The sequence below is a fragment of the Eutrigla gurnardus genome (assembly GCF_963514095.1).
Source record: "Eutrigla gurnardus genome assembly, chromosome: 5".
NCBI classification, from domain to species: domain Eukaryota; kingdom Metazoa; phylum Chordata; class Actinopteri; order Perciformes; family Triglidae; genus Eutrigla; species Eutrigla gurnardus.
Window position 1 is genome coordinate 13,337,348 of NC_139919.1, and position 27,005 is coordinate 13,364,352.

The 27,005-nt window shown below is 43.7% G+C and overlaps 1 protein-coding gene across 4 annotated transcripts in view; it reads right to left on the reverse strand.

The window, feature by feature from the left end:
* Window positions 1-3,547: 3,547 nt before the first annotated feature.
* rapgef2b (Rap guanine nucleotide exchange factor 2b) overlaps window positions 3,548-27,005 on the reverse strand; it is a 102,333-nt gene continuing 78,875 nt past the window's right edge. The window contains exons 8-29 of one of the 4 annotated variants that reach the window (XM_084009727.1): window positions 25,497-25,674; window positions 23,634-23,770; window positions 22,655-22,813; window positions 22,025-22,177; window positions 21,661-21,825; window positions 21,275-21,382; window positions 20,966-21,169; window positions 19,624-19,732; window positions 19,075-19,351; window positions 17,826-17,983; window positions 16,310-16,550; window positions 15,489-15,872; window positions 15,123-15,334; window positions 14,412-14,535; window positions 13,971-13,994; window positions 12,382-12,605; window positions 11,747-11,914; window positions 11,014-11,163; window positions 9,163-9,364; window positions 8,555-9,075; window positions 7,645-8,062; window positions 3,548-6,470 (exon numbers count right to left, since the gene is read on the reverse strand). In XM_084009727.1, coding sequence (XP_083865853.1) covers window positions 7,689-8,062; window positions 8,555-9,075; window positions 9,163-9,364; window positions 11,014-11,163; window positions 11,747-11,914; window positions 12,382-12,605; window positions 13,971-13,994; window positions 14,412-14,535; window positions 15,123-15,334; window positions 15,489-15,872; window positions 16,310-16,550; window positions 17,826-17,983; window positions 19,075-19,351; window positions 19,624-19,732; window positions 20,966-21,169; window positions 21,275-21,382; window positions 21,661-21,825; window positions 22,025-22,177; window positions 22,655-22,813; window positions 23,634-23,770; window positions 25,497-25,674 — 4,272 coding nt within the window. In that variant the 3' untranslated portion in view covers window positions 3,548-6,470; window positions 7,645-7,688. Of the gene's footprint in view, window positions 6,471-7,640; window positions 8,063-8,554; window positions 9,076-9,162; window positions 9,365-11,013; window positions 11,164-11,746; window positions 11,915-12,381; window positions 12,606-13,970; window positions 13,995-14,411; window positions 14,536-15,122; window positions 15,335-15,488; window positions 15,873-16,309; window positions 16,551-17,825; window positions 17,984-19,074; window positions 19,352-19,623; window positions 19,733-20,965; window positions 21,170-21,274; window positions 21,383-21,660; window positions 21,826-22,024; window positions 22,178-22,654; window positions 22,814-23,633; window positions 23,771-25,496; window positions 25,675-27,005 lie in introns of all 4 variants that reach the window. The other 3 variants (XM_084009726.1, XM_084009729.1, XM_084009728.1) reach the window with 3 other exon arrangements.

Sequence of the window (27,005 nt, forward strand, 5' to 3'; positions counted from 1 at the left end):
AGAGCTAGCTAGCTATTTCCCCTGCTTCCATTCTGTGTGCAAAGCAGCGCTAACGGGTTGCTAGCTGTGCAAAAACATAAAAACATAAAGTTGTGATTTTAGTGAAGTACTGGACTATTTCTTGACCGAGGTGCTAACCCCATCATAACATCTCTTGGGTGGAGCTTCAGATTTACTGTACAGATATGCTATCATGTAATTCTCAGCACGTTTATTTCTTGGCCTAAAGTTGGTGTTTATACAGTATATGTGAGCATTGAATGCTCAGCTTTCCCCATTGTAATCCCAGGCCTTTATTCTACTCAACAGCAGATGCTGAGATCCGGCTCTGTGATTCCTTCTTCAAGCACCATGAATGACGAGAGAGTCATTACTGCATGAGACGACAGGTTTGAGCAAGTCACTTCTCATAGGCAACAGAGAGCAGGAAGCCACAGATTTATTTATGGGACGGGTGCAGCTTTGTGAGAGACGCTGGGAGCAGTGGGAGGGCATCTGCAGAAGGATAATTATGGTATAAATGGATGGATAGACAGACAACACGTCTAAATTGCTTAAATGAGTATTAACACAATCATTATCATGCTATCATTATCATTACTGAGGCAGAAAAAGCGAGACGGGACGTTGCGGAGCCCTGAGAGGGATGTCGCTGCACGGCTGGTTTTATTCCCCGTTTATAGGGAGGCTCCCTCTTCTTATCTCTGCACATTTGCAGGTTCTCTGTCAGAGGCGGACCTCACTATCTGATCACCTACCAAGGTTGGGAGTCGAGAGCTGCAGCAGAGTTGAGGGAACAGCAGCACTGAGAGCAGAACAAAAGAAAATGGTTCCTCTCACAAAAAATCAGACCCAAATACTTTGGAGACGCTTATCTTTAAAACTCTGTAGGTGTCGCTGGGTTAGGTATTGATTTTTTTTTTAATCTTTAAGTGTCAAAAGGTATCAAAATGTACTGTTGTAGCTCAGACTGTTGGAGTTTTACAATGGTGTTTTGCTCTTGAAAATTAGTTATTGGAAGGTGGGAGTGCAGTTTAAAGAGCTATAAGGACAGAGGAATGAATCTCTGAAGAAATGGGCTTTTATACAACAAAGGAAAATGTTCTATGGTTGTGCCAGCCGACACATTTCAAAAATAGCCGTGATAGAGATTGTTTCCAATTAGATATAACATATCTGAGAGACTCGTACAATGTAATAATCCGGGGTAGGCACCTGCAGTAATTAAAGACCTTCCAGCTGATATTACATTACAAGCTCTTGGGAGGCCAACCGCATCAATCCCTTTATGAACCATGTTGAATGTGGAACATTCTCAAAACCAAAATCTGTACCCCCAACCCCACCTTCACTGGGTTTTACCACAGCAGGAAAGCACTTGGGCAGGTGAGCGTGGCGCTCTCATTAGTAATCTTGATTTTTCTCAATTCTTTAACTCTGACAGCTTTTAACTGAATCGTCGACCCAGGACATCGCAGCCCCGCGGAGTCCAGACACAGACACTGTGACATCTCCACTCCCCTCAGCTGTAGTGCTGCCGCCTTCATCCAATTTACCATGAAAGGAATCCAGACAGTCCCATAATATGACCCACGGCTGCCCTGATTGAACACGGTTGACAACTCTGGGCCCGGGCTTCACACACATACCCAGCCGGCTATCTACAGAGGACCACTGGCTGCCTGCTACCCCTTGATAAGACCCATTACCCTGGGAAAGAGTGGACAGGTCCATCTGGCGGCATTTCATAGTGAAGAGTGCCCCCTGGTGCCTCTGAGGGCGCAGCACAGCTACAGAGCCAAGTGAGTCATAAACACATCGCCTCCAACTATAATCAGGGGGTGGCTTGACTGTCGGACACAGATTACAGCAGCGTTTCCTCTAATTTCATGCAGCGGCTGTGCTGTGGGTATTTTTGTTGTTGTGATTCCACATCCATCCTCATGTCAGTCACAGTTATCTTTGTAATGCAGGCGACCGCAGTAAGTGTACTTTTTCCCCCTCTGATACTTTATCTCAATGAAAACATGATTTGTCAGCGTTAGGGCTGTACCTCCATTTGTTTTGAGGGGAAATACAGAAAAAAAGAGCCATTTTAATTTCCATTTTTTTCTTGCAGAGTCGACACCTTGTAAATAACGACAAATAAACACTCTGCAGCCCATTACAATCAAAATGTCTGACTGAATAGAGGAAACTAAAAAAAGGGAGTGATTTATTGGTGTGTCAGTTGACAAATACTGATTTTGGTCCATATATCACACCAAGAACAGTTAAAGTCAGAACATTCTCCTCGCTATAGAGATCAAAGTCACGCTTACGCCAAATGTGTTTGAACGCTGCTGCAGAGGTTTTTCCTCGCCCCCTTTTTAGATATATGAAGGTAATGAAATGAATAAAATGCTACAGGCAACAACAGCATCTCTGTAACTGTTTTGACATTTTTGACAGATGTGAAAAAAATATAAAGAAAATACTGAATATTGGCACACATTTGCTGCATCTTTAATTCAAAAACACATTAATCTCCCAAGTCAGAGACTGAGAATAGAATCAGAAATGGAGCAAGATATATTTGCTGAAAGTTTGTGCTGGTGTGTGTGCGTGAGGGCAGCTCCCCATTTCTCATGGTCAGTGTCTCATTTTTTGTGTGTGTGTGTGTGTGTGTGGGGGTAGTGTGACAAATTGGGGCCCTCGGCTCTGTGATAGAGGCAACCAGGACCAGCTAGCTTGCATTATTCATGAGGAGGGAGAGGGTTGATTTGGTGTCTGCAACCATAACAAAGCTACAGAATGTCAAATTGTGCGAGCTGAAACATTTCCCCATCTGCAGACACACTCTGATTAACAGGAAATGAAGGCGTTATGGCTCCGACTAATGAAAATGTAACAGCTTTGATGAAGACGTTGGTTTTCTTTGAGAGAGAGTGGATTAACAATTAGCTTATTCACTCGTCTTCAATTAAAAGAACACGAGGAGTGAACCGTTTTCAGTATGCTTAGACTAACTACAGACAAACACAATGTGTGTCAATTCTATCTCAAATAGTCTGCGTACCGAAATATCCTGTATGTCATTGAAGCGGTTCAAAAATCAGTTGGTTATTATTTGAAGAAAAACAGTGCACTCTTGTGGTGTGAAAACAGAACGGCTTTCAACAAAAGCATAAAGCTACTTAACCATTTAAAAAAAAATCTCAATCTGTCTACGCTTGTTGCCAGGGGTGACTATTGTTTTTTTAATTCAAATTCCGTTTTTTAATCTAATGGTTTAAACGGACATTTTACTCCCATTTTATTGTATTTGTCTTCCTTACAGTCATTAGAAATAGAAGTAAATCTCAGCAATTCCAATAAAAAATGAAACACAATTGAAATGTCTTACTTATTATGGGTATGTGGTGAACAGTGAGCTGGAGGTATTAAATTGTATTATTAAATTAAACAGCTAATGTGAGAAAAGAAAATGAAAAACAGATTATTAAAATGAGAGTTGGGACTTGCACTAGTTTCACAGTTCTATAACAAGACAATACAAAACAAGCAATAAAAGCAAGGGGAGACTTCAATATCTCTTTTTTATTAATTCTGACACACCGCGGGGTCAGATAGAAAAGTATGAGAGTTACACTTTTCAAGTTGCTTCCATGACTTGTGCAAACACTAGACGGTATCTGGGGGGGAAATCCTCGGAAGGAAAAAAGAAGAAATTGGAAAAGAAAGACATCAAAATGCAGAAGAAATGAATAAGTGCATTTATAACTATGTGTTGATTCTTTATGCAGTATTTATTGATTCCCAGCTTCATATAAACTGGATGTTGAGGCATAAACAGTACATTTGAACAAAAATATAACCAATATTTACAATTATTGTATTAAAAATACAAAAACAACTGATACATACTCCACCAATTGTCTTTTTAAAAGACATACAGGCGAAAATAGTACAAGAAAGAATGAAGAAAAGAAGGTCATCACCAGCTAAATGTACATTTCTCACTGACATCACACATCAAACGGAGTAGCAGTTCTACCTACTACACTTATCTTTACGCTTGTACATTTTTGTGCAACTTTTTGTTTTTCGAAAAAGGACTCGGCCCTCTAATATGCACATTATCTTCAGAGTTGAATGAAAGTGAATGATGCATGTCACCACTGTATTACAAACAAATTATTAACAATCTATCTGCAGCCATTACAAAAAAAAACAAAAAAAATACAATAACAAAAAGAAACCCAGGAAATTATTAGTGTATAGTCACAGACCACAGTGGAAAACTGCACTCATTCATCTTTTTCTCAGTCTGTAGTTTCCAAGACTGATCAATGTGATCAGTGCGACTCGGTGATTGAAGAAAACAAGGGGAAAAAAAGTTACTTTTCACAATTGGATTTCTAATCGTTCTGATTGGCAGCCTCGTCAAAGTTTTCTTCATACGTCAACTTCACCACCGGAGTCGTAAAAAAAAAAAAAATTATAATTCAGTCACTTCCGTTGATGGCAAGATATCGTGGAAAACTGGATTGGGGCGTTAGCGATATACATAGAGCATCCAATGAGATTCTGAGGATGAGTCTATGAGCACAGCGGCAGAGGGAAAGATCTACGTTGCCATGACCACAGCAAATCTGACCGTGCCGTCTTGAAGCCACACCAAAACAGAAAGAAAACCACTGGCTTCATCTTGTACTGAGTCTTAACATATTACAAAAAAAAAAGAGAAAAGAGGTCTTGGGGAAGAATCTTGAATAAGGCATTTCACTCCACTATTGCTTGATTCAAGAGTTGCTCTTGAATCAAGGTGATTTGTGATGGGAACAACCATGCAAAGAAATGTATGCAATCATGGCATCGTAAGGCGCTTTGCACATTCACAAAATGTGGCATGTGTTCAGGTTGGGGGAGGGAGGGGAGAAAAGCCAAATCTGAATCGGTGGATACATGTATCTTGAAGGGGAATATGTGTGTTGTAAGACTCTGTACAAGATCATTTGTAAAGGTAGATAGTTAAGAGGGTCACTCACGCTTTACACGTTGGCAGCTTCTGAAATATGCTGATGTTAGTCTGCAGTGTCTTCACGCCAAATCAAGGAATGAGAGGCAACCTTTCCCCGTGTCACAGTTTGTACTTAGATTCTTATTTTCTTCCTGCCGACATCTATACCCGACATCAGCTCTCAATCTGGGCCAAAGCGGTGACCCTCCAGGTTTAAATCTGCTCTACTGCAGCTTAGCTTTACGCTCACGCTGACCTCCGAGGAGACCAACGCGATGGAGTCCGACGTGTTCGCTCAGATTTCAGTGGGTGGTCGATCACCCCTGTGCTTTTTGATATCAGCTACAGGCCAGTAACAAAACATTGTACTCTCCATGTAACAGCAATCAACAGAATGAAGACTTTGATATAATCAGCCGAGCTCCGAGGTGGGAGGACCACTCATACCCTGGTATCCAGGCCTGGCAACATCTGGGATTGTGCTGAAAGTGCTATTTTTTATTTATTTATTTTAGAAATGAATTGTGTTTTTGTGTATGTACTGTTACATAAAATGTACTGTGTGTGTGTGTGTGTGTGTGTGTATGCATGTAGGTACGTCAGTACAATGTGCCTGTTGGTTCCCCCTACTGGATCCCCTCCGATCTTTGATTTGAACCAACACTTGATAAGCTTTCACGTGTGAAACATGAGATAATACTGGATTTAGAGTTCAAATGCTCTAAAACAAAAGGGTTGTTTCAGTCCAGGCAGAGAAATGGGCTGACTTGGTTTCTCTTTTTCGGCCCCCAGAGTGCAATCAGTCAGAGGAAATAACAACAAAAAAGCAAAAAAAGAAATGATATCTAGTGGGAAGTTGAACATTTAAGAGTCAAGCCAACCGCTGTTTTCTCTCCATCTTCAAACGACAGTCTGTTTTGATTTAATTTGTTCTGTTTCTTTTTCTCTCCAGAAAGTAGAAAATGAGAAAGTGCAGATGAAGCTCAACACGTCTGAATGATGCTGTTGTGTTAACAGGTGGATTTGGGGTTTTGTCACTGGGTGGGGGCCGGTTTTAAGGATCCGCTCCCGTTTGTAACAACAACATCTATGTGGTTTTGTGTGTATGTGGCCAGGTCGACCCCCCCAGCACCAGTTAGGTTCCTGTAGTCTTTTTCCAAAGTGCCAGGCATTTTGTCATTGTCTTTTACCTTCTCTCCATCTCTTCTTCACAGTATTTTTTGCATGCAGGGTCATTCAACCCCCTATGATGCTTTAAGGCAGGGGAGGGAGACGAGCAGAGGAATCCACCAATCTGGAGGGAGAGCCGAGTGGAGGAAGCAGGCACGTACGTAACTGGTGATGAGTCCATTGGTCTGTCTATCGGTCAGTCTCTTAAATCCTGCCCTCCCCAAACCAGGGGGGCTTCAAGTTACTGCAAAAAGGACGTGGGCTGTTGTCCCTCAGACCGCTGACACCTGTTCATCCTCTGTGAAGGGAAAACACAGTGAAAGGTTACATTGAACGTATCGTGCAACGTAAGAACTACGTTGTAAGTTCTACAATACAGAAGGTAGTGAAAAGTGTTTCACTGAAAACTGAAATGAGCAGAGCGTCAGTGTTTGGTTAAAATGAAAACCTGCCACCGTATAGGTCACAAACCATGACTCGCGTTTACCGACAAACATGGCCATACAGCACGCCGTCATTCTTTAGGCTCATGTTGGTATGATAATAAAAAAAAAAAGGAACTCGCAGCGATTTGAAACTTGACAGTGACAGGACATCTTGTCAGTTTTAGTCTTGGTATGTTACCGACTCTGGTACTCTGGGAACACAGTTGTGAGCAGGGGCTCTCTTTAACGTCATATAAAGATGCACGGTCATCATATTTATAAGATTGGATTCATTTTGTAGCGAAATGAACAGAAAACTAGAGCTGAATGGTAGATGGGAAATTATGATAAGAACTCGCTTTGAATGTCTCTGCAAGCTTTCAATAGTTACTATGCATCACCTGTCATACCTGCCTCCAGGCTAACTGACACGTTGACAGTAGTGTTTATTAATTCAAGGCTGGTCTATACAGCTGATTGGAATGTGAAAAAGCTTTGGAAAAAACACTGGAACACAGTATAACGGGAATAAAGAAGCGCTGCTACAACAACACAGAATTCATCATGGGTCACTGCAGGCGGGTCAGGTGCGTGCTGGTGCTGGAGAATGGAGGTGCATGTATTTCAGGCATTGAGTTTGATTGCATGGGTGAGAGGATCCTAACAGCACTGCGCCTGCTGATGGATGCTACCGGGCACAGTGGGTGAGACGGTGAGAGAGACGAGCAGAATGCGTTTTGGCAGAGAAGTGGTGAGTTGCTGGTCCAACCAGTATGACTCATGCATGATGATATAGTGTGGGTTAAGGGTGAGGGTCTCACTCCAAATGAACAATTCCCAGATCATAACTACTAAATGTGTGAATATCCGGTTTTTTTTGCTTTTTTTTCCTGATTAGGAACATTGACAGAGAATTGTAATTTGGAGTGGTGCTGTGGGAAGTTTGTGTGAAAGAATGGTCAGTCTCAGTCCAAGTGTGTGTTCCTGTTGACATGCAGGTTCATTGGAGTGGAGGAGGGGGGACCTGATAAATTAGTTTTTACCTGCCTTGGGGAGAGGGGCCCTGCCTGTTAACCCCCGTACACACACTCTCATGGTCTGGGAGTCTCAGGTGTATGCTGTGCCACTGGCTTTGGCTTCCTCAGAGGGATTAGTTTTGAAGACAAGGACTCACCCTCCTCTTCCTCCTCAGCCTCTTGCTCCTCGGCCGGTGAGCGTGTGCGGTGAAGGCCGCCCGCCCGCTGTTTGGCCCCCTGGTGGGCCTGGTGGGAGTCGGGCGACTGGGTGACCATGCGAGAGCGCTGCAGGGCCGTGGTGTAGTCTGGCGGCCGGCGGCCCGTGTGTGTCACCGTGGACGTGGGAACAGCCGGGGCCGGGTGCTGCCCTTCAGCAAGGTCGGAGATGGTCAGGGCAGTGTAGCCGGGGGGAGTCGGGGGAGGCTCGCGGTAACGGCTTTCTTTCCGCGCTGAAGGGAAACAAAGGAAATGGAGATGATGAACATGTTTACTATACTATATTTGCCTGGTGCAGGAATTTCTGCATTTTTACATTTTGGAAATGCGTTCTCAACAGATGAGAAGTTTGATACCAGTCTCATGTCAATATTTTGCTGGAGCCAGGAGCCAGTTAGTTTATCTTGGACTGGGACCAGGAGGAAACTGCTAGCCTGGCTCTGTCCAAAAGTATCAAAACCCGCCTACCAGCACCTCTAGAGCTCTCTCATTAAAGTTTAAGATCGTGTTTGTTTTATCCATACAAAAACAATGACAAGTTGTAATTTTACAGGAGATTATGTGCCTTTGTGTTGTTTTTACACTTTTGGTTTTGCTGCCAGTTTTCAGCCTCTTTCTTTCTTTTGTGATGAAAACATTTGCCTTAATATAACTAAAGATGTTTCCTATAAATACTTGACCAATCATCAGTTAAAGCAACAGGACTGTGAAGTGCAGTGACTCACTAAGGAGGCCTTTACCCCCAGCGGTGATGGGTGAAGGGGAGGGCCGGCTCAGCTGCTTGGCCTCCTCTGACCCGGTGGATGTGATGCTACTTGTTTCTGGGTCTGCGTTGACGTCCTTCCCTCCTCTTCTCTTAATGGTTCCAGTGTCTCCCTCGGAGTCCTCTCCCCAGTATGCGGCTGAAGATGAGGAGGAGCTGGCAGACGCCCAGCTCCCCCTGGCCTGGGCTGCCCACAGTGCAGCGGGTCCCCCTAATAAGGCCTCTGATCCGCCAGGAGGGAGCCCTCCGATCCCTCCGCCTCCACCAAAGGCCAGAGTCTCCCAGCTACGCCCCTGCTGCATGGTCTGGATGTTGTCGTGAGAACCAGAGGAGCAGGAAGTCCAGGAGCCGCGGCCGCTGTCTGCAGCATCGAGGGAAACACGATCGCCCTGATCCTGAGTCAGCTCCTCTGAACTGGGTGAGGAGAGCACTGTAGGGCAGCCGGTGTAAATGCCCCGGCAGTCCTGCATCGATGAATATGACCTATGATATGATAGAAATAATGAAAATGGCGTGATGATGTTTGAAGGTCAGATACATAAACTCAAATTAAAATACTCCGCTTCCTACCCGAGGCTGTACTGGTCGGGGTCGGTTGTGGCTCTTCGCTCCAGCCGCTGTCCCCCGATGTGCGATTCCCCGACTCCTCCAGAGTGGCGGAGCCTCCTCTCCTCCTGGGCCATGTCGAACGAGGAGTTACTGACGAGGCTGGAGCGAGAGGAGATCTCACTGTGACCGGAGTCTGAGTAGGCGTCTCCCATCCTGTTGTAACCTGGAAGAGAGAGGAAAATATGTTCACCTACTGAGGAAAGGAATCGTTAACAATGTTCATCCCAGTAATTTGCTGTCCAAATAAATCAGAACCCTTCAAGTCTTGTGGCATAAAAGCTTGAAAAGGACGGCGCCCTTCATGCTGACTGGCCACATACCAACACAAAGCTCCAAACATCAACTGTTTTCAACGCCTCATCGTAAATCATCTGAAATTCACGCATCTTATCTCAGTCAGTCTGTTTAAATGAGGCGTCACATGCAGACTGCAGGGATAATTGTAGAGTGCCATTTCCAAGTAAGCCAAACAGCTCTTTAGGGATAAGTGCATTCGATTCTTACTGAAACAGCAGTTTGCTGCGACATTCGGGGGTTTCGGCACAGCGCCGAGGAGTGGAAAAGTTTACATAATAGGCGCGAAGGGAATTACACAAAATAGTCTGTTGAAATATAGAGAAATCACCGGTTATGATTGCTGACATATGTAAGTACATATTTTCTAGTTATAGGCGACTGTCATCGGGGCTGTAGCTCAGCTATAGAGTGGAAGAGCCCGGCGGTCGTATTCCCCCGCCACTGTCAGCATAAATCACCTCAATAACCACAGCAATGTCTTTACTTTGGAGTCTGAAAAAAGGAGGCAATGTTTACTTTAACTTTAAAGATGTAATGCAAACCTGAGCCACTAGTAGGTGAAATAACAATTAAACATATCAACTCACAGAAACAATGAGGTTCTAGTTTTTACAGACAGTTTCTCAGTTCATTCAAGTGTCAGGTCCAGAAGTGTAAAGACAACAGAGGTCTCTATAAAGCCTCTGGTCTACAGTCAAACCATCCAAACTGCATCCAGATCCAGTTGCATGAAGACAAAGTTACATGCGTTTTGAATTAAATTAAGCCATTTTTCTCTTTTTGTAGCAGAGACATTATAAAATTATGGATTTGGCACTTTAATTTAGCTTTTGCATTCATGGTTCTTTGTGTATTTTAATATGTTCTTATTTACATGATGGTTTTACGTGAACATGCTGTGCTTGAGGTTAACATGTACCCAGCAGAAGAGCTATACGACAACAATCACTTACAGCCATTGTGGCTGAATAACTGAAAAATGGTCAATGGTTTGACCAAAGACTTCCATGACAAATATATGAAAACATCAGTGGTTTCTCTGATATTCATAGCAAAGGCATTAGAGCTGCTCAGCAACAAAGCTGTTTACAAATCAGAAAACCAAGAACTATAACGCATAAAATACAAGTCTTCTGGCTTCGATTAGACTAAAACTACATTAAATGTCTTTGACTCCAGACTAGTAAGTGCTGTGGCTCAAATGCCTATAAAATGCTGCTCACCACCAGACCAATACCAGTTTAACTGTGGCTGCAGTGGTTTAAAGGGGGGACAATATGTCTGACTCTGTAGCCTTCAAGTCACTGGATAAATAACATCTGACTAAAGCTAAGAGGGGGTTTTGGATTTCTAATTAAGGTAAGGTGAGTTTCATTTTGGAGAAAAATGACTCGTATCCAACAACCTATCTGAAACATTGCAATACCTTCTGACAGCCACCAGGTGGCAATAGTGGCCCACCATGAGCAAAGGATGAGTCTGGAGATGGTGTGGGAGGGAGGATTATTGGCTTACCCTTCTTGGGTGAGCTCTGGGGGGAGGTGGGAGGGGAGGAGAGCTGGGAGGAGGCGTTGGACACAGTGTCCTCTGGCTGCCTCCGGTGCCTTTCGTTCCCCTCCTCTGACAGAGACAGGATCTTCTTCAGAGACTGAGGGGAACTGGTGCCTGTGGACATTTACAAGAAGATGAGCAGAATTAGCACAAGGAACACTGCCATCCCCCCCCAAGGGAGCCGGGATGCTAAACTGCATTGTCTGGGATTTTTTGGGCATTTGCATTTGCATTTGCTTGTTGTCAGACAGCCTCTAGGTGGCAGCACTGTCATAAAGAAGCAGCCTCTGCTATTGTCTGCAAATAACAGGATGAGGAAGAAAAAACAGAGTAATGGTGGCTTGTAGAAGGACAAGTGAAGAGGAGCTTTTAAAACGGCTTTCACTCAATCCAGAACAACACTGTTAGAATATCATGTATATCTTATCATAGGGAGCATTTTAACCACTATTATGAAGAGATTTTTGTCTAAATATGATGTGACATGTCCCTATTAATAACATAAGTAGAGCTTATTGTTATGTTCAGTTGCTGATGAGGACCGATAGATACTAGATACAGTAATACACCATTCTCAACACAAATACCTTTCTGAAACACAATGAACCTGAACTACAGAACATCCATTATGGCACCTGAAAGGCCTGGATTTAGATGAGCATTTGAATGAAATCTCATTCTGTCAAATCCATCATACCGAAAGGTGGCAGATCCTTGACTGGCACTTTCTTCCGCGATGGGTAAAGGGCCACAGCTGGGACCTGGAGGGCCTGGTTTCCTTTAGCCAACTGCCCCCTCTGTTGGCTGGCGGCCCTGGACACGACAGGGGAAGTGTCCGGTCGTTTCCCACCGGCATTCTTGGGCACTGAGTAGGGTGAGGAAGCAAATTGCCATTACAGGGTTGGATTTACATTTTAGGGTTTAAACAGGAATGACATAAGACAATGACTGCTATTCATTTTAGATAGAGTTGTTCATAACTGTGCAACGTTGTACTCTCCCCTTCTGTCTATCAATGCGTAAGCAGCAAGTGAAGCTGGCGTTAACGATGGGAAACTGGCCATTTTTATTCACTGCCAACGAGTCTTAAAGCAAGCCTGAGTGTCTTGTTACTACAATGGTCCCAGTCTGTCTGAGTCTACTGGGAATCCTGGGAACGTGCATGTGTCTCAAGAGAAATCAAGGAGTCAACATTGAAATGATTTGTTATTATTCAAATGATATTCTTGAAAGGATTGCCCTGCAGGGAGATGAGACATCGTGGGCTTCTCTCATACGTGATATTCATATCTCAGAATGCCTACATGTTGGATGCGCGTGTCCCAGACTCACATGTGCTGATGGAGGGCTCACACTGCATCGACAGCGTCTGCAGACTCTCCTCGTTGGTTTCCAGGCTGAGGTTGGACAGGTACTGTTTGACTTTCCTGGCCATCTGGGCGTCCTCGTAAAGCTTTTTGGCGTTGAGGAAGGAGCTGCGTCGCACCCTCTTCTTGTGCCCGCCTGACTGGGTGACGTCGAGCACTGCCGCGTTGGCGCTCCCCTGGCTTAGGGACCTGGTCGCACACATAGGCACCCACGCAGAATCATGCACATGAACACAGAGGGGACGGCAGGTTTGCAGGCACGAACGCAGACCAGAGACGCACAAAAACAAATGGAAAGAATAGAGAAGGACGTTATTAACAAAGAGTTGTTTAGGTAGAATTGCACAGGTCATACTGGGCTAGGCAGGGAGCCTGGTGTTTAAACTCGGACATGCAGAGAGCAGCTCTAGGTGTGTCTCTCAACTCCAAAACATTCCAGTCATTCCAGACAGGAGGGAGGCGAGGGGGGGGAAGGGAGGGGGGATGGATGATGGTGGAGTCAAACAGCGGGGGAGTAGAAAGGAGGAGTTCTAGCAGTGTAGCACGGTCACAGTTTACATTTCTGTGGCTTGAGTCAGAGCTCGTAGTAGTAGTGGTAGTAAAAGCTTCCCTTGCACATGGTCTCATGTGTCCCAGTACACAAAAGAGTATCTGTCAATGAGTCATGTTTGTTCTCATCAGTGGAAACATATTTATGGATTTTCATTTCCAGAATGTGTTTGTAGAGTTTGTGTGGTTTACAATTCTGATTCTGAGAGGCTGAATATTAAAATATACTATCTCTGTTATTCATGTTTGGATGCTCATTTCATTCGAAGAAAAAAAAAAACATGTAAGAAGTACTACTTTCATAATAGACACACAAGACAACTCACAATTATGAGATACAGATCTTGTAATTGCAATAGAGCTTTCTCATAATTACAAGAAGCTGAATCATAATTACAAGATACCGAGTTCAGAATTACCAGAAACCCTTTTTCTCTCCCTTTAGTGAATGCAACGTGCTTCCATACGTTTCCTACTGAATGTCCCAGGAAATGCCGTATGCACACTGATGTCCCATTTCACCACAAGAATGTAAACCATGATTTAAAAAACAACGTTCTATCCAGAAATACTGCTTGTTTGGAGTTTTGATATACATTTACATCCTTAAAGATGGGTAAAACTGAAGCTACATGCATATTGTTAGGTACATGTCAAAAAAGGTCACATTTGCTAATGCAAGGCTGGAATCCAACAGCAATAACATTAATATGTTGTATATTTAAGATATAAAGATACATTTTTGCCTTATTTGCCTCCTATTTGTTTTGCTTTTCATGTTTCATTTGTTTCCAGACTGAAATGTCCAGCGTGACCAAATGGTAGCATAAGTGACCTTTGTTTCATTCAAAGCCTTTGGTTAGCATCAGACAGTGTTAGTGGGAAGATTCAACTCAAACTGGTTAATGGAAACAAGGTTTCAGAAAAGAAGCACGCAAAGTGGCAGAAAACAAAAAAAGGCCGTGGTGCAGGGAGGACAAAAGGTTGTAGGGTCACCAAACTTACCCTAAACTTCTCCACTTCTTCTTCCTAGAGGGTGGGTGCCATGAACAGAGAAGCATGGAGGGCAAAGGGTGGACGGATAGAGAGAGAGACAAAGCTTAGGACAGGAAAGACCACCAAGATCACCAAAAGAGACGCAAATTTCACCCACGTGAAAGTCAGAGAGGAAATCAAATGGCAACACCGCTAAGAAGTGATATCATTAGACAGGGACACACTTTCACAGGAGCACTGTGCACATCTTACGCCAACAATGTGTACAGGGAAACAGTTGCCAGAGGAAACAGTTGCCAGAGGGGAACAGCTGCTTGAAGGAAAAGCGTGATGCAGAAATCTTTACTGAATCTATGTGAACCGAATAACCCCGACTGACTGTTTCTACAGGGAGGGCCGGGGATTGTTATTCATCTAATTATCTGGCTGGGTTTTTGAGAGGGGTCTCACCTGGTCCGGAACATGAGGGCCGGGTCCATGTTGACGGAGGCCATGCGACCAACATGGCGGATTTCTTTGGCGATCATCCTCAGCTTCTCAAAGTTCACCAGTCCGTCCACTTTGGAGTCGTTGCCTGAGAGAGAAGGGAAAAAAATCAATGATGGCACATTACCCGGCTGACAAGACTAATAGCTATCAGGAGGGATAAACACCTCACACTGCCCTGCTAAACTACAAGTGAGCTTCTTCATTGTGTTTGTTACACCATGTAAACATTTTAATGACAAGGAAATGTGAAAACTTGCATTGATGCAAGACAGCAATGTTATTTCCTGTTATCAACATAGTGGAAATACTTGTTGGTGCGTACTAATCTTACTAAAAAGGTAACTAGCAGTTACTACTAGTACAGATTTTTAATAGTGTAATTCACTTACATTGGTGAGGCTACATCAATGAGCACTGTATTTATCGCATATAATAGTATTATAATTCATCTGTCTGTTACACAATCTGAGTAACAAACCTGAAAACTTCGGGGCAGTATAGCTACAAGTTATACACAGAGAAAGAAATGTCATCGTTTAATTCTAGAAGATGACATTTATGATCTCATTTATCACATGAAAACTATGAAATAGATTTTCAGTCACCAGTTAACGTATTATAGTATAAGCTCTAAAGGTACTCCCACATTAGAGGGGTTAAATGATGGTCTACCTTCATGTAGGAAGGTGAGGTCCTTCTTGATGACGGGGAACAGAGGGATGATTGGTGGCTGGAGGTTCTGATTGTTGAGGACATTCCTGTACTTGGCCATATTTCTTGAGGGGTCGAACAGGTCCTGCAGGTCCCCGAACAGCTTCTCGTACTTGCTGGGTAACTTCTCCCAGGTCCCCCTCAGTCTGGAGACTGGAGCCAGGTTCAGACCACTGAGGGGAGAGGATGTGTCTTAGTTTATTTTGGTCTCACCCCCCAACTATATGAACGTTTCTAAAACCGCTACGCTTCATTACACAGTCATCACATTCAGCAAAGTTGATATCAATAATCATATTCACATATATCCATTATTCCCTGTCTCACCTGATGATGGCGAACATGGAGTTGAAGTTCTTGCACTCGCGGCAGTGCAGGGCGATCTTGATGAAGTGCTTGACGGTCTTCATGCGTTTGAGCTGGTTGGGCTCCCGCGTCACCTCCGTGGCCACCCAGAAGGTCTCGTGGTTGATGGCCTCCTCGAAGCGCTTCAGGCTGGCCGATCCCGTCTTGGAGCGCAGCTTGAACAGGTCGTCGATGTATTCGGTGGGCTCGATGGCACAGAACAGTTCAAAGGCCCGCATGGAGAGCTGAGTGGCGACCTCCACTGTGCTGAGCGGTAACAAAGAGATCTGGCCCTCTCGCAGGAGGTCCTGGGCGTCCTCATCCGAACACAACGTCTCCGTCTCCATGTTGCTCTTCAGGTAGTATCTGGTGATAGAGGAGAATGTGTGGTTTGATCCCTTAAATCAAACTGGTTTCTTCTTTTTAAGGTGAGGATTTACTCATTTCCTCCATTTCATATCATTCTAAAGTGAATAAATTGTGTTTTTGAGTGTTAGCCTGACAAACAAAAGCAATGAAAAGCCCTCACCTTTGATTTCTTTGAAAATGTTATTGCCGTTTCTGACATTGTATACACTTAACAATCTGTTCATGTTAACTAGAAAAGAAGATAATTGTAAATTGCAGTCCTAATTTATTTTCATTTGACCTTAATTTGATCAGAAGTGTCTCTCAAGTTAAAAATCTCAGTCCTGGCTAGATTGGCAGCGCAATTATGTTACAAAATCATCATTTTAAGGAATGACGATGGAAAACAATAATCCTGACAAAAAGAAAGTACATCCAATTTAAGATGTAATTACCTGCCGCTCAGTTGAATCCTGTCGGCTAGTTTAGACAGCTGGTCTGGTAACCGCCTCTGCTTGATGACGCCCTCCGGTGTGACCGATACCTCACACAGAGAATAAGCCTCCGGGGCTGCAGTCAGGGCGAACTCCCTGATAGCCTGGGCCACCACCTCCTTAGCCGTCGTGTCCTTCCCGATCATGATGTATCGGGACTGCTGGTCTGCCTTGAAGACTCGTAATACCTGGTCCGACATGTCTGGGGGTGAACAGAACACATACGGAGTCTAAATGTGTACTTCTGCACATTGTTTTGACCATGCAGTACAAGCTTTTTAAGTAACAACAATGATTGTTTTTGCAGTTTGTTTCCTAAGATTTATAAGGAGCCATTCCATCACCGAAGCATCGTTCTGTTGTCACCAGCAAACCCCACTTCCCATGATTCATTAGTTTGATCAGAAAGCCCCACCGATCAATGACCCAAAATCTCCAATTAAAAAACAACAACAAATCAATACCCATGTGCCCTCAAAATGTAAAGTTCAGCAGTCAGTGCAATGCTGTTAGCTTTAGTCAATTACAAGCATGAATGCAGATCAACTGAGTTTATGTTTCGTGTACAAACATATAGCAGCTGATTAACGTTTGTAAGGCTGACAGCATTGACAAAGCTGCGACTGTGCCGGGAGAAGCAGGGTCACGACACATGATACTCACTCAGAATGACGGGGACTGGAAGAACACAAACAACATGTGATGGACATGAGTTAATGGAGATGTAGAGAGACGCCACGTTTCTAGTCTTGGCTCGATACACTTGGTAGAGAACCCATTTCATACTGTTTAGGCAGCTATAGCCCTATAATGTATCTGGTTGCATTAGCCCATCATGGCCAGTGAGCAATGAGGATTTACACAATTGTTGCATCAATATGATGAGATTCATCGATACGTGTGGTGTTCAATTCTAGGCCCAAAAATACATTTATATCTGGTTAGTTCGTCTTCAAACACACAATAAAGTTCAAGTTCCAGTCTGACCTTGTAAAAAATAAATTAAGCTATGACAACTGGCCAAACTCCACCTGCTGATGTGTTTTTATTGAACTCTACTAGAATAGCTACTAAACAGACCTTGAAGTGAGATTTCTCAAATTAATTTCTAGAAAATGTACTATATCACAATCTATAGCAGAATTTGGATGTAATAAAGCATATATAATACTTTTATATGCTATCCATATTACTCCCTTAAAGGAATACTATTCCATCACATCTTATTAAAATATTAAAATCAAATTAAAATGTCTAAAAACAAATAAAAAGCCCATTAATGGTGTCAGAAGGTTTAAACTGCTGCTAATGCAAATGAACCATAAAACATTTTAACAAAACAGACATAATAATCATTTTGAGATCGTATTTGTCAATAATGTTGTCAAATGTTGAAAGAAAAATAAATAAAAAAGGTGATTTGTTGCTACAGACTTCCCAGCGTTGCATTATATCCACAAAGCAGTTTAATACACACCAGGCTGGTTGTTGAAGTCCAGGATGCGGTGGTGAGACTGCAGAAGGTCTGGGTTTGACGACGAGAGGTTGCCACTGACGGGCAGAGCTGGTGCGATCTGTTTGGACTGCTTCATCCCCACAATGCTGTCGTCCTGCGATTGGCCCACGCAAACGTCGCTATGGAAACAAGTAGGAGAACACGGAGAGGGGTGAGATAGCAGTTCGGTCAACAAAAGGCAGGGGGCGATATTAGTGTTGGCAGGAGTTGGAAGCTGTGGATGCCTCCGGCTATAGACACAGTCTGCAAGAAAGAACTCATATTTTAGAGCTAATTCTGGGTGATTGGTGCCATGTCAGGTTCACATTATGGTCAGTGAACAGATATCTCAATCTGGAAGCTGAAGCTGGTGCTAGATCATAAAAATAAATGGAGTGGGAATCCCAATGTCTTCAGGGGCTAGTTACAAAGAGTAAACATTACAAACCTGGTTCTTAATGTCACTCAGCTCTCTACAATCAGCTTCATTATCAGCTGTGGACCGTGATGGCATCAACTCTATTGTAATAATGGAAAAACATTTCCACATCAAGTTGTATTCCAGGTTTCCCCACAGTATTTACTTGTGGAGGTGCCATGCCTTGCTAGAAATTAAGAGTGACTCCGCTAATGTCAGATAGTTTGAGAAAACATAACACAAGGCTCATTAAGCCTCAGGGAAAACGAGCTGTGGCACCGATGGCGAGAAGAGATGCATCAAGATCGGATTCAGCTCAGCAGTTGACTGATTGATCGATTGTAAGTTTGCTTCGCACAAACCAATCAGTGCAGAACATCGCAGAGACGGGGGGAAAAAAAACAACTGTCTGAAATGCTACAATGTGGGAAACAAACAGGCCAATCAGTCTCAATCAGACGGGGATGTGTGGATCACTGCTTCGTCTCTGCACACAACACAGGATGTATCAAAACTTGTTGACAAGTAAAATACAAATTGTGCTCGACTCATTGTCATCAGATTTTTCTCCCGCTCGTGCATTTAGCATCCTTTTGATATAAAACCATCACAGCACTGCTTGTTTGGTGAACGAGCAGCTGTGTGCAGTTTACTGCCATCATCAAACATAATTATGAGGTACTAAATTCTTAATCTCAAACATTTACCTCTCGATGCCATTTAGAACTGTCAACATGACAATCTATCTTGTGCAGCTTTACAATATGGTGCAAACATTTTCTTAATAAAAGCGACGCCATTGAGTCTCATTACTTGTAGGGTTTAGGAGGCAGGATGCTGGTGAGTGTCTTGTCGAAGATCTTCTTCAGCTTGTTGCGACCTCCCACAGAGTTGGTCTTTGCTTTCTTGCTGACCTTCTCCAAGCCCATCACCTGCTCCACGTCCACTGCCAGGTCGGGGATGGAGTAGCGGCTGGCCTTCTTGATGTCTCCGATCTTTGGAAGGTGGGGTGCGCCGTTCTTTCTGTCATGTTCCTCCTCACCGTCCAAATCATGGTCGTGCTCTGGCCTGGTTAGCAGCTCTTTAAACACTGGGCAAAAGGAGGGAGGAGACCAACATTTAATATTCTCTCTATGCTGTAAACACCATTCAAAAAGACAACTGTCCCAGTTGCTTTCTTTTCTTCTAGTCCTTTTTTATAATTTCGTAAACGTCTTTAACCATCCATGGAATTTATCAGAAAAGTGCATGTTTTAAAAAAGTGTAATATGATTTAATATACATGTATATTACAGAATTAGGTTTTTGGTTTAACCAGTTCATCTCTTCAAAAATATCCTCATAAATATGGTGAAGCTTTACCTAAAAGGTTTGTTTTCACAGTTATGGACAAGTGGGTGTTGTTCTTCAGGATCTCGTTGGCTTTGTTGAGCTGGACATTCTCAAAGTTCTGCCCATTGACCTCCAAGATCTGCAGAAAGAAGAAGAAGGCACATTTATTGGCTGCATATTTACCTCACCTTCCCTTAATAAAAACAGACCTAAAGTCACCTGATCTAAAGTTATGAACGTGCATAAAGAGTCACATTGCTGGTGAAGAAACACCTGCCAGTAAACTACTCATTGACTGTTCATCCTCAGTTATCACGTCAAATTGCATATCATGAAGGTTCTGTGCGGAAAGGTTTTTAGCCTTGAACTAATGAAGCAAACACAGGTAATGATCTCTGAATTTCATATTTTATCCAGTGAAAGATGCAATTCCTCTGTTCTACATTGTGAAATTGAGTCCAACATGTGGTTTTGACCTTCACACGGTCGGGGTCACCTTTGAATCGTTTTCACAGCTTGACCTCTGCACAAGCGCCGGATATTTGCATTTTAACACAATCTGCTAACCAGCCTTTGCCGCTTCCTCTTTAGTGGAAGGGGAAGTGACCTTTGACTGTAATGCAAGTACAGGCCATCCTCTGCTGCCATGAAGCCGGCTAACACCTACTTAGAAGTCCAAATGTCTGTTTTGGGATTAGCAGTGATTAGCAAGACGTTGCGTGGCGTTTACTACTTAGCTACTGCTAATGGGAGGTGACGAAACAAATGGGACTAACACTATAGCTCTGAAACGATAGCTCCTGAATGAATGGTGGTCGCAGCCGAAGCTGCTAAAAATTGGAAGGTGCGAGCAGCGGGCATGACAGAGTGAATGCTATCAAGGACACCAGCTTCTCTGCTTCCTTTCGGGGGAAACAGCTGCAGGGAACGTTTGGAGTCAAAAGGGCTTAACTCGCATTCAGACACTCTCAAGATGGTTTCAAGGATTAAGGGACTTTGCTTAAAGCCCCGAGGACTGCAGAGTGTGAAAACTGTTGAGAAGTCAAGTTGCGAGAAGAAAGCCAACACAAGACGCCCGCAGCTACTGGCAACTTCAATTTAAGGCGTACAAAAAAAAAAAAAAACCTTTAATGCTAGTTAGAGCAAAATGTAAAACCAATTTCACAACAAAAATGAACTTCCAACACATGAAAAAAGATCAAGTCACATGCTGGTCTGTGTGAGAGAAGTGAGTTCTACTCAGTTGTAGCCTGCAACCAAAGAAAAACTCCCTCCAACAGTTCAAGACAAAATCATAAGATTTTAATGAAGTGCAAGAACTTCTTTACAGCAGACACAAAGTGTGTTGACTGACAAAGGAAATGGAGGTTACCTGATCTCCACGTTTCAGGCCGACTTCTGCTGCCTTGCTCCCGGGCTCCACGGCATCAATGAAGATACGGAAACCCTTCTCCTGACCTCCGAGGAGGCTGAAGGCCAGTGGCGAGTCCCTGGATGGCTTGGTCAGCGTCACCAGCCTCGGCTTGGCTTTAGCAGCACACGCTATATTTAACAGTCTGAGGTGCCCGCACATTTTCTGGAAAAACACACCAAACAGGTGTGAGGAAAGTGCAAAAGGTGGCGACACATTTTTTTTTTTTTTTGCATGTTGAATAATCCCTGTGAAAGGTGTTCCACTTACTTCTTTCTCCAGATTGCTTTCAAACTCTTCCAGAAAGTGAGTCATGGCAGGGTCACCCTCAAAGTCATTGAAGTGATTGTTTACCCACAGCAAGACTACCCGTGTAACCTGGAGCAATCACATCAGCAGCACGGGTCAGCATGTAGTTCACTGGGTGACTGGCAGTGCATGCATTATTTACATGCATTATTTACATGCACTGCCAGTCACCAGTTGTGTACTTTACATTCTGACCTAAAAATGTTTATGGGTTCATAGAAAACCTCCGCTTAGGTGCGTTTGAATGCCTACGTGTCCATTATTCAAGTGTGTTATATCAGTATTTAGTGTCCATTTGAATGATTTCATCAGTTCGTGCAGATATACAGCGGGTCCTTCATCCGTACCTTGTCCCTGAGACTGGGGTCGTGGAACCACTCCAGGAGCTTCTTGCCCACGACCATGGGGCTGGAGAGGAAGGTCCTGTAGGTCAACAGGAAGTCCTCGATGTAGGTTGGGTCCACCACTGAGTGTTCCTCCACCAGGTGCATGGTGAGACGCTCTGGTGTGCCCTGAGGTTTCAAATCAAGGTGTTATTTGTATAAAATAAGGTCATAACCTTTCATGCAACATGATTGACTTAGAAAGATCTGTTTGAATATCTAGCAGATTGTTCTTGTTTGGCTCTCGAGTTAATCTAGTCTCTTTTGAGCCCTCCTATCTTCCAGAGTAAAGCAATGAGTCCGGCGCGTGAGTGAGTGAATTTGTCACCTTGATGACGATGTGTCCTTTCCTGGTGCCGGTGCGGTCCAGTTCACGGTGTTCCTTCACCATAACGATCTCCCCTTCCTCCTCAACCTTCTGCATGTTCTTCTCCACCTGGTTGAGGATGCAGCAGTAGTCCTGCTGGGCTATGCACACAAACTGGACCAGAGAGGATAAAGCAGAAGTTGGTACAAACATAGAAAAATCTGTGTTACAGCTACGTGTATTTTATCCATGTATGTGTAGTAGAAAGAAATTCTGCATAGCAACTAAACTACTATCTCCTCTGACTTTCACTAACTAGAAACACAAATATTCACATTGCAGCCACTGAGCTCAGCTGCTGGTGATTAAAGGACTTAACACATTCCCTTCACTGGTTTACTCCCATTAAACACACGATGCTAACAACGTGACCTTGCTCGTTACATATACTGACCTATTCTCTTTCAAAATGGTTGTTTCTCACATTTAAGTGGATGCAAAGCAGCTTTGTGCTGCAGGGAGTGGCTCACAGATTGAATATCAAGGAAATGTCAGGGTTTTTGCCAGGCTTTTCACACTAAGATCCAGATGCAACGGACCTGCTACACTTAACATGCTACTATGCAGGAACATTTACAACTGAGGTCCTACCTGGCAGTCGTCCACCTTGGTCTTCATTACGCCCTTCATGTATTCCTTCTCCATGGTTGGTGACACCCCAAAACTGTTCCCCATACACAGGATCTCTGTCCGGCCCTCGGGGTACGTCACCTCCACCGAACCGTTCAGGATCACCGACCACGAGTCCAGCTGGAGAGAGAAACACGTGGTTACAATGGTTAGATGATGGAAGGAAGTAAGACATAAAACGTTGAAAAAAGAAAGAAGGAAAGAAAGAAAGAAAGACAACAGCAATGACTTTAGAGTTCAGTTTAGTAATATTCCCAACAGCTGGTGTCCCTTAATGAGTCAAAGTTATTTATCAAAAAGAACAAACAACAAGGGGACTGCTGCACTAGCAGATGGTTTTTTACGTCCCTCAGTGGGATACAGCAACAACGCCGGAATATTAGAGCTATCCAGCAAAACACAAAGAATGTGAAGATGCTGTACATACATGCTTGATTGAAAAGAACAAAACATATTTTATTATTTCTTATACTTTTGAGGGATGAAGTGAAAATAAGGGTGTTATGAAGAAAGCAGAGATTCACATCTTTGACCCCCACAGCAGCAATAAACTCATTGAACCCTGAATTCTCTCCGACCGGACATTTACTACAGTGACCAGGCATCCAAGGCAAGGTCTGCTCTCTATTGTTTGAGTGCATCACTGAAACTCATGTCTGGTGTGTGTGTGTGTGTGTGTGACAGAGAGAGAATAAGTAATGCCTGCTTTAGTTGCCTAAGGGATCCTAGATAAGGCTTGGAAATACAGGTTGTCTGCCATTCAGATTTAATAGAGCAGAAAAAAAAACATTAAATGGAAGACGGAAGATTCATTGGTGTGAAGGGGTGAGATGGAGGTTCAGTTCCCTGAGAGACACACACACATATATAAATATAATTAAAGGCATGACAAAGTCACAAGACAGGGCTTATATATGCATGAGTATGCACCAACACACACCTCCTCTCCATCATTGAGAACGATGGTGCCGGCGCGCTCGACCACAGCGAAAACCATGACGGCGCACAGTTCCCTCCTCACTGACATGGTCATGTTGGCGAATGCTGGCAGTTGATGCATGAACTCCAGTAATTGCTCTGCGAGAGGGATAGAGGAGGGACAATGGAGAGAGTGGAGGTTGAGGAAAAAGGGTCAACAGAGTCTTGACACCCGGAGCAGAGAACGAGGACAGGCAGCGCTCTTGGCGAGCCTGCGTTGCTTTCACTTCCAGCCAAGAAGGCACGAACTGGAGGCTGAGCATCAAATCCGATCATCTCCACAGTGAAAAGCCAACAGAGGAATCCTTATCTGGAGAACTTGAAGCCAAATATCAATTCCATTGATATACTGTAAAACCTTCAAGGCGAGCCAGGAACAATTGCTGACACTTCACTCAATGACCTCTGTGTTAGTTTAGCAAGTCTAATACACATACTAAAAAACATCATTAACCATGCAAATACAGTTAATTCATTATAGATTAATTAATTATAGATTAAGTAACTCCTATTTTGTCTATAAAATCAGAAAATAGTAAGAAAAATGAAAATGCACACAATTACTTTTTTTATTCAGCTAATAAACACAAATAAATTCAGTTCTTGACAAACAATAAGCAGCAAATCCTCACAGTTTAAAAGCTGGAACTATTAAATATAATACTCTAAGTATTTCTGACACTATCATAATTAATCACATTAAAATGCCCAGTAGTCAGGAGAATCCACAGATTTCACTGTGGGCACGTTTTATTGACACAACTTCTTCAGTAGAAAGTCATGCCGGTGAAAACTGTCATAGGGAGGTCATGCTGAGCTAGTTGGGTATTGCCGTTTCATTTTTTCCAGTATTATTGATATAATATACAGCAGCATATACTACATTTTTTTCACTGGGTGATGGCAGGATATTTTAAAACTTGAGCACACCAAAAGTACTGTATGTGCATGAACAGTACGCAAGAAAATGTTGTTTTGTAATTAAGATGAATTACTTAAATATTGGGTGTATTTGACTGGGTGTGTCGGGAAACGCTAGGGCACAAATCCAGGGCGCAAGACGTTCTGCAGCATGCTTCACTGAGGTCCGAAGTAGGAAAAAATACCCCACTCTCCCCCATCTACCAGCCAGCACCCCCACTTGGCTGGGCCAGCAGCAGTCTGGCGTTCTGGCTGACCTGTGCTTGGCATGGCAACAGCGTCGTGTGTGAAGCTGCGGAAGCACTGAAAGTTTAATGTGCTGGGAGAGGTGAGGCGAGAGGATGTGCCGGAGTGACCTAGAAAAGCCTGCCGGCGGAGGGAGGGGTGTACCGCGGGGGATTGGCAAAATGGGGGGAGGGGGAGAATGGTTGGCAGGCACTCTTTACATCCAGTGCATCATCCTCCCTCAGTCCACATCTGCAGCTAAGCTCTGGGAGTGTGTACTGCCTATCATTACCATTGGAGTTGAGTCATAGCTTTAAGGGATATGATACTGCAAGCCTGATGTTGCTTTGAGAATTACTCGAAAGCCTACGTTGTAAATGAGAGCAGGAAAGCAGAACTGGCTTCAGACAAATGTAGATTTATGTGACCGATTTAAATAAGAAAGGAGGGTGTGGCGTTTATACTGCACTGAATTCATCGAAAATTGGGACAAGGAGTACTGGAGCTTGTGCTTTTTACACATATCTTTGAAAACACACCCTTCTCCTAACTCTCATATCATAAAACATAATCATAAATAGATTGTATATTTATAAAGCACACACCGTTGGGCAATACCACTTTAGGTACAATAGTGCTGTTCGTAAGCTGCACTGAGACACTGTTTTTTGGCGCTCACCTATGTCATCATCGGTTCTATCCATGGGGTCTTTCTCCAGGCAGTCCCGCACGATGTCCCGGCTCATGAGGGGGTCCGAGGCTCGCTCGATGTCCTCCTCATCGTCGTCCTCCTCGGAGTCGACGGCGGTCTCTGGCAAGCCACTCAGGTCCATGTCACCTGGTTCGTTTTCTGTGGCCTATGGAGAGTCAACAGATGAGAAGAGTCAGTTACCTGCTATTTAAACGACACGAGGTGAGGGATTTGGTTTCTCCATCCAACATCAGCAGTTGGAGAACTGCATACCATAACCAAAACATCAAAGTGCAGATGTCCATCTATAGCCGTGTCTTTGAGCGAGACACTGCACCACCTACCTGAATGCAACACTTTACATTGTCAGCTAGATGCCTGAAAGCCAGCCAGGGTAAATACATATCAGCATAATAAGGATACAGAGACACACACACATACACACGCTGTCGAAATCCTTCAGCAATACAAACATCAGCCGCTACACAGTGCGTTCCCAACCAAAAGCAAAATAAAACCTCTGTAAAACTGTTGCACAGATTTGACCCATTTCATGAAACAGATTAGGGGTATTCGGTACAGTATGAGAAAGACAGGCGTCGACAACCCCGCGTAGCAAAAACTCTGCTATGCATAGTAACAAGCTAATTAACACCCAACGTTCCTCTCCTCTCCCCTCAGCAAACTCCACCGCCTGCCTCGAAGCCAGATCCTGTTCTTTGAAAGCACAAGATGAAAAATGTGAGGAAAATTAACCAAGATGGGGAGCGAAAGTAATGCAATTACTTGTGCACGAGTGATGCTAACGCAGTTCCTCTGCTATCATCAAAGGGAATATTTCTAGAAAGTACAGAAAGGCCATGTCACCGAGTTCACGCTCACACAACATGTGATAAAGAAAGGACTACCAAGCGTCAGCCCGGCAGCTACATCACCCCGGTGTCAAAAACCAAACCTCCTCACCTCAAACTGGTGCCCGACGTTAAGCTTCTTATTAGAAAGAGATGAAAAGGTTGCCTTTGCAAACTGTCCACAAAATCCCAGAGCCAGACGCATCTTCACCTCCCAGACCGCCAGTCTGCTTTTCAATCTTTCAACGCCGCTTTCAGGTCTTTCGCAGAAAAAACCCTATGTCATTTCTCCTCGGATGCCATGTGCAAAAGGATCATTAATGATTCAGGCCGGTGTCTGAGTGGCCATTTGGCCGTCACGGGCGTGCACACCCTGGTGGGCGGGGCCAGTGATCCAGTCGTGTGAGAGAGTCACAGATTAAGTCAGGAGGAGGATACAGTACAAGTGGTGCAGCTCCAAATATAATAAATGAATGGCAAGAGTGGATGCACTGTAATCAACCCAGAGGTAAAATGGCTGTGATTTCACAGAGCAGAATATGGAAGGCCTTCTTACATAAATTTGAATAGTATTTCCAGAGCACTCTTTGTCCTAAAACCAGTTGCATATTCATTGCCCGTATTCTACAGATGGACAGAGGACGCA